The 7,535-nt window shown below is 38.2% G+C and overlaps 1 protein-coding gene across 1 annotated transcript in view; it reads left to right on the forward strand.

Moving 5' to 3' along the window:
• kdm4b (lysine (K)-specific demethylase 4B) overlaps nucleotides 1–3,546 on the forward strand; it is a 60,404-nt gene extending 56,858 nt beyond the window's left edge. The window contains exon 22 of the mRNA XM_059341914.1: nucleotides 1,464–3,546. Coding sequence (XP_059197897.1) covers nucleotides 1,464–1,877 — 414 coding nt within the window. The 3' untranslated portion in view covers nucleotides 1,878–3,546. The remainder of the gene's footprint in view (nucleotides 1–1,463) is intronic.
• The last annotated feature ends 3,989 nt before the right edge of the window (nucleotides 3,547–7,535 follow it).

The following is a 7,535-nucleotide window of genomic DNA, read 5'->3' on the forward strand; positions in this document are numbered from 1 at the left end:
TCACTGCTTGCAGCTTTAATTACTTATTTTAAGCGTTCAACATGCTTATTTCTAGATTTAATAATCTTAATTTAAGAAATCTTGTCAAGTAAAATTATCTGTCCATGCAGCAAGCTCATTTCCCTCAGATTTAGTGTCTTTATCTTGTTTTTTGACCCGCATTTTTTGCAGTGTTGGTTGACACAATTGGTTGCAGAGGCAAATGATAAGAAAGGGCAGCCCAACAATAGCTGGTATTGTTCAGGAAAAGGACACTAAAGAAGTTATTTATTCAAGCAAACAGCCAACACTTGGCAGCCCACAGAGGATAAAGGCTTGTTTGTGGGCCAAAATGTGTAGGTTTTAGTTTCAATGATTATCTGTTTTATCTGGTAAGAAAAAAAGTGTGCGGATCTACTTCTGAAATGCCAGCAAATCTTTCCCTGAATCAGAAGAAGTCAGTCGTAGGATGAAAAATAGTAAATTGTCCTAAACTGGATAATTAAGTAGGATTGGATACATGGGAATGATCACAATCAGAATCAGTTTTATTGCCAAGTAGGTGTTTACATACACAGAATTTACTGTGATGTTTTGGTGAATAAAATATTTAAATTTTAGTGGAGTAAATAAACTGCATTATACAAAACAAATGATGAGTGATTTTAGGAACACATCAAGAGCCATGTTTCCACTAGGGGTCCGCTCACTCTGCGTGTCTCCACTACAAGTTAGCCCCCAGAGGGATTTAGAGACTCTGGAGGTGACGTATGGTTTTCGCCGTCGCTAACTGTGCACAACGTCAGCAGCTGAAAGCAGCATGGCTAATTATGCACAGAGTCTCTGCTGATCATAAACATAGTGATTGTGAATTAACGGCATCGCTAACTGTGTACTGAGTGTCCGGTGCTTGTTATAAACAAACAGAGATCGCTAAGTGAACACCTCCTGTAGCAGCAGCGCATACACACTGTACTGCTACAGAGCTAACTGTAGCTAACTGCCGCTAACGGCAGCTCTTCTTAACAAGCCGGCCTCTGGCTCGTTGGCAGCTCTTTAAGAAGAGTAAGAAGGAGTCGCTGGATTTGTCTCCAGTCGCTTTCTTGAAAAATAGTCACTAAGGGGTCTGAAAAGTCGCTAAATTTAGCAACAAAGTCGCTAAGTTGGGAACACTGCTTTGCCGGCTTTTACAAATGGCGTGTGTTGTTGTCGTGTAGAGTACTACGTCACATCCTGCTTAGTGATCTATCCAATCAGTAACCAGGCTGTTTTCAGAGGAGAGAAAAAAGACCCTGCTCTTCCACAGGGACTAAAAAAGTTACAAAAAAAGTTACAAAAGCCGGCTCCGGACTGCTCGTATTCAAATTAGGGGTATTTCAGCCAGTCAAACCCGCCTCATTCTGGGTATTGCCCAGTCGTGGAAACAGCCCTAAGGGCTAACAGGGTTACTGAGTCTGAGTCTAAGTCTGTACCTCTGTTTTCAGGCCATACCTGTACCACAGGTGGAGGTTTCCCCGGCTGATGGAGCTCAAGCAGCAAAACGCCCCCGTCTGCCATCAGGCTCAGCTTCACACACTGAAACCTCCATGGAGACGACAGATGTAGCAGCACCAGCAGCAGAACACCACAGTATTCATACACTGCAGACCTCACAACCTCTGTCTCAGCTCACCGCGACAACACATGATGCCCAAGCCTCAACCAACGGTCTTCAAATGGACGCTGAGACCCCCATGGACACCAGCGTGGCCCTCACCGACGCTCTAACAGAGTCAACACTGGCGTCAGAGCCCACGTCGGTCCCGCAGACCACTCCTTTTTCAGTCGACGTTTCCTACATGGAGAGCCTCCTCCACTCACATTTCCCTCAGGACAGTAGCCCCGGATCCCTGTATTAAAAAAAAAAAAAAAAAAAAAAAAAAAGACTCCACTAGGTTATTACTCAGCCAGTGGAGGCTGAGCCAATAGGAAGTAAGCTAATGGAGGTGGATTCTACTGAGTGCTGTATTAATGGACAAAAACATTTCCTCCACCGGTGCTGAGGGCTCAGCTCAGGACAGGAGCAGGAAAAGACACACAAGCACTCTTTTAATGCATGTTACTTTTCTATTTTTGAGTTAATGTATTTGCAGTGGTACTTTAGCTTGCTCCGAAGCAGCAGCTAAAGTAGGCTTTTTTTATTTTTAACATTATTATTGTTTGTTGTGTTTCAGGCCTTTTTGGGTTTTTTTCCGCAAAGCTGCTTGTCACCTCCATCTTAATAGGAACACATCTCTGGGTGGTACCAACTCCATACCTCGTTGCATTAATTCAGTAACGGCACACTCCCGTTTTCTTTTGTATAGGAAGCTAATTACTATGAAGACCTCTAAGCATTGAGGCCCCCAGTGGTCTTCACTTCTTCTTCGTTCTTTTTTTAATCAAACAACCAGCAACAAAATGTCTATTTTTCAATCCGGCCACTCGTGGCTTTGAAACTGTTTGGTGGAACTTAAGTGTCACATTGTCCTTCTCCAGGATATTTTCAGTGAAGTGTTGGATTGCAAGAGGTAAAAGGGGGTGGGGGGGTTGGGGGATCGGGGTAAAAACTGTATTGTAGGGGGAACTCAGTATTTAAATGTCTTAGTCCAATATTGAAATAATTATTTGTAATAGAAGAAACATGTTGAATGCAAACACTAGTAGATTTGTCTGCAGGATGCATTTTTGTGAAGATGTGTCTCAGTAGTAAACAGATGAGATCTTTATGTGTTGACATCATTTAACTGTCATTTGGCAGCTCCACTTTTCACACCCAAAAACTATCTCAGGGTTCCTACATGTCAAAAAAAGAATTTCACTGAACATCCAAGTCTTCACACAGTCGAGAAGTACAGAACAGTCATAATTGGCACATGAATATATCCGTTGTTTATATTGTCATATTGCTCTTGCTAACAGTCTGTCCACTATAATAAGTGATATCTTTGTTTACTGTCACTTTTCTACGGCTAGCACATGAACTGGCCGAAACTATGAAGTCAATTTAAAGGATCAAAGTCTGATTATTCGAAAAAAGTAAATATGTATATGTAGGAACCCTAAAATCTGGAAATATTTTGTACCATTCTTGGTTTAAATTGTATGTTTAAGTCAATATTGTATAACAATGTCTGTTTTTTCTATTCCTGTATACTTTATATGTTCGTTTTCTGAATTGAATTCACAAACTTGGCTGATTTAAAATATTAACTTTATTTTTTAAAGATTTTCACAGGACTATTACTCAGTTTGTACTGGTAAATGCATTTTCTTTTCTTTGGTATGGCCATGTTGTGCTTCAGAGGTGCTACAGAGACTTTAAACTACTGATGGACTGGACTTACTTTCCCAACACTGTCACCTTGTACATACCGCAGGCCATGTGTATTGTGATTCAAATTTGTAAATGTCACAGATATCTTTCTTTTTCTTTTCTTTATTTCTGTCACCTTAAACTGAAATGATGGGACACATCTGTGTTCCTGTATTCAAATGATATCCATCAAGAAAATCTTATTTCATAGGGATTAAAGTGGGTTGCTAGTCGCAAGCTCTTCTGTGTTTTTTGTGTTCGTGGGTGTTTCTGGGTCAAAGTCCTTGGACCAACGACAGAAAGACAAATGAAAATGTCACGTTAGTATCTGCCGTATTGAAAGGTTGTGTGGATTAAAAAAAAAAATGAAGGTGCTTTATCACAGTGATGTAATGATCCTGTGTGCTGAAGAAGATTGATCTTATTTGTTATAAAAATAAGGAGCAGGTTGTTTTTTTTTGAAGATTTCCCCCAAAAGGCTCATAATGTAGTTTGTCCAAAAAGGCCTAAAAATGCTTTAGATTAGTATGTTGATCATCGTAACAGTATATGGTGTCTAAAAACTGAAAAAAGTCCTAATATAGTATGTCGAAAATTTTCTGGAAAAAGTCAAAACATTTTAAAATGCTCAAAATGGTCTTTTTATACTCTGTTGATGCATGTAGTAGTATTCTCTGTCCTAAAATCAGAGAGAAACACCAGATTATAAAATGACCAAAAACTGAAAAAAAGTGTTGAAAAATTTCGAGAAAAAGTCATAACATTTTAAAATGCTCAAAATGAGCCTATAGTACTCTGCTGATAAATATTAAAGTATTTTCTGTCAAAATATGACAGAAAAATACCATATAATGAGATGTCCAAGATTTAAAAAAAAAAGTCATACTACAGTATGTCGACAAGTTTCAAGAAAAACTCATAAAATGCTCAAAATAGTCTTATTATACTCTGGATTTATTGATAATTGATGTCCAAACTGTTGAACATTTTCAAAAAAAAGGTCATACAATTTTAAAATTCCCTGAAATGTTCAAAATAGTCTTATATGCTCTGTTGTTACAATTTGTCCAAAAATGACCGATAAACACCATATTATAGTATGTCCAAATATTGAAAAAACAAAAACAAAAAAACACAATAATATAGTATTTTTTTTAAACGTATTTTTTATTTTTTTATTCTAAATGCTCGAAATGGTCTTATTATACTTATAAAGTATTCACTTTAAAAAATGAGAGAAAACAACATATTACAGTATGCCCAAAGATTTAAAAAATTAAAATAAAAAGAGTAAAAAAAAAAGTCATATTTTACGATACCCTGAAATCTTTAAAATGGTTTTATAAAGCTCTGTCGATACGTGTAGTAATATACACTGCTCAAAAAAATAAAGGGAACACTTAAACAACAGAATGTAACTCCAAGTCAACCACACTTCTGTGAAATCAAACTGTCCACTTAAGAAGCAACACTGATTGACAATCAATTCCACATGCTGTTGTGCAAATGGAATAGACAACAGTTGGAAATTATAGCCAATTAGCAAGACACCCCCAATAAAGGAGTGGTTCTGCAGGTGGTGACCACAGACCACTTCTCAGTTCCTATGAGAGCTTTCTGGATGATGTTTTGGTCACTTTTGAATGCTGGCGCTGCTTTCACTCCAGTGGTAGCATGAGATGGAGTCTGCAAGCCACACAAGTGGCTCAGGTAGTGCAGCTCATCCAGGATGGCACATCAATGCGAGCTGTGGCAAGTGTGTCAATAATGGTGTGGGGTGGCATTTCTTTGGGGGGCCGCACAGCCCTCCATGTGCTGGCCAGAGGTAACCTGACTACCCAGATGAGATCCTCAGACCCATTGTGAGACCATATGCTGGGGCGGTTGGCCCTGGGATCCTCCTAATGCAAGACCATGCTAGACCTCATGTGGCTGGAGTGTGTCAGCAGTTCCTGCAAGACGAAGGCATTGAAGCTATGGACTGGCCCGCCAGTCCCCCACACCTGAAACCAACTGAGCACATGTGGGACATCGTGTCTCGCTCCATCCACCAACGCCACGTTGCACCACAGACTGTCCAGGAGTTGGAGGATGCTTTAGTCCAGGTCTGGGAGGAGATCCCTCGGGAGACCATCACCTCCTCATCAGGAGCATGCCCAGGCCTTGTAGGGAGGTCATACAGGCACATGGAGGCCACACACACTACTGAGCCTCATTTTGACTTGTTTTAAGGACATTACATCAAAGTTGAATCAGCCTGTAGTGTGTTTTTCCACTTTAATTTTGAGTGTGACTCCAAATCCAGACCTCCTTGGGTTAATAAATTTGATTTCTATTGATCATTTTTGTGTGATTTTGTTGTCAGCACATTCTATTGTTATTTTTAGTGTTCCTTTTATTTATTTTTTTGTTCAAAAATGCCTAAAATCGCTTCAGAATAGTTTGTTGATCGTGGTAATAGTATAGTATGTTGAAAAAATATCCAAGTAATTGCCAATCGGGTATGTTGTTACAAATGTGATTAATAAAAGAAAAAGTCATACTGCAGCATGTCATGAAAAAAGATTCATAGCATAAATGAAAAGTCAGAGTATAGTATTTTACATGGATACTAGTTCCATTGTGGGGTTTCTTCTTTTTTTTTTTTTTTTTTAAAAGGAGCCAACAGTTAAAAGTGAATAAGGCACTTCTCCATCTTGTTACAAAGTCGAAAAGATTTTTTTTTTTTTGTTTCAAGTTGGGTCCAAGCAAAACTTTCAACTTTTTTTAGTTTTGAAAATCTCAGATCAGTCCTCTTTTTTAATTGACTGAAGGCTGACTCAAGGTGAGATGTTTGAAATATACAGTATGTGAGTCTCATAACTGCCAATAAGCTTCTTTAACTCTACCAAACCAAACTGGGACTGAGCAGATCTAATACAAACCTAAACATAATTGTGACATTAATAGTGCTGTTTAACAATAAATTATTTTTCAGATTTGTTTTTAGGTAACAAAATAAGAATAAATCAATAATAAATAAAAACAAATTACCATGTGTCTTTTGTTTGCATTTCCATAACATATATCAAAATTGTGACTTTCATTTGTTCATTTCCCTATTAACGGATTACAATTGTTAAATGGGTTTAAACTTAGCCTCCTACCAAAAAATACGCTTTTTGAAATTGGCTACTTTTTCACATTTCTATTTCCAGTCACACTCATTTTGGAGAAGTCACTTCTTGTCACAGTCACATGACCACCACACCAGGTTGTTGAGTATGTGTCCCTTAGGGATTTAATGGGTTAAGATGAAGCATAAAGCTGAATATGGGAGATTATAGAAGATTTAAAGTGTTTGTTACACGGGTGTCACCATGGCTTCCTATGGGTTAAAGAAAAACTCAGCATGACATTTATTTTACAATGTTTTCCCAATAAAGTCCTGGAGGGAATTTTCCTTTTTTCCTTTTTATTCATTTAGTAATGCTGCAATTTAATTAAGGCCACCGGGGTTGCCGGCGGTCTGTGGCATGTAATCGCCTTTTTAAGACATGAGCCTCCTCCTCCTCCTCCTCCTCCTCCTCCTCCTCCTCCTCCTCCTCCTCCTCCTCCTCAGACGAAGAGATTGTAAGTGTATTTTCAATAATTGGCAGTGCAAACAGCAGCACTGCTGTTTATTCCTCGCTGCAGTGTCTCATTGGCAGGAATTCTGGATTTGCACATTAATCACACAGCAGGGAAGTATGTTTTTGCGCTTCATTGCTGGGCTCGTTACACAAGTTATTTTTAGGTGGTATAATTAGCAGGAATCACCACCACCACCCATCTGAACCTCCCTCCAAATAAATTCCACATTTCATACTGTTGGAATAATCTGTGAAGGAAGCAAACTTGTATTTTCATGAGACTGAGGGTGAGAGATTAAGTACTCATTGCCTATTTAAGCATCTGTTTCTCTGTATTATAGCTGTCGGATGTGGGATACATGTTTTTTTTTGTTGCTTTTTTTGTTTTTTGTTTTTTGTCTTTATTGACAATTAAGGAACATCACAATCATGAGGTCAGACAAAAAGGGATTTCAAGAAACAAATGTCATGAAACAAAGAACCAATCAGGAGAAATAGTAGTAAAAAATGATTAAAAATAATAATAATTCAAAAAAGAAAGAGTATGAAGAACATACAGTCTGTGCATTCACTGATAATGATAAAAAAAAATCATAGTTATTAGAAATTAA

This window comes from Centropristis striata, chromosome 9 (assembly GCF_030273125.1).
Source record: "Centropristis striata isolate RG_2023a ecotype Rhode Island chromosome 9, C.striata_1.0, whole genome shotgun sequence".
In the NCBI taxonomy this organism is placed as follows: domain Eukaryota; kingdom Metazoa; phylum Chordata; class Actinopteri; order Perciformes; family Serranidae; genus Centropristis; species Centropristis striata.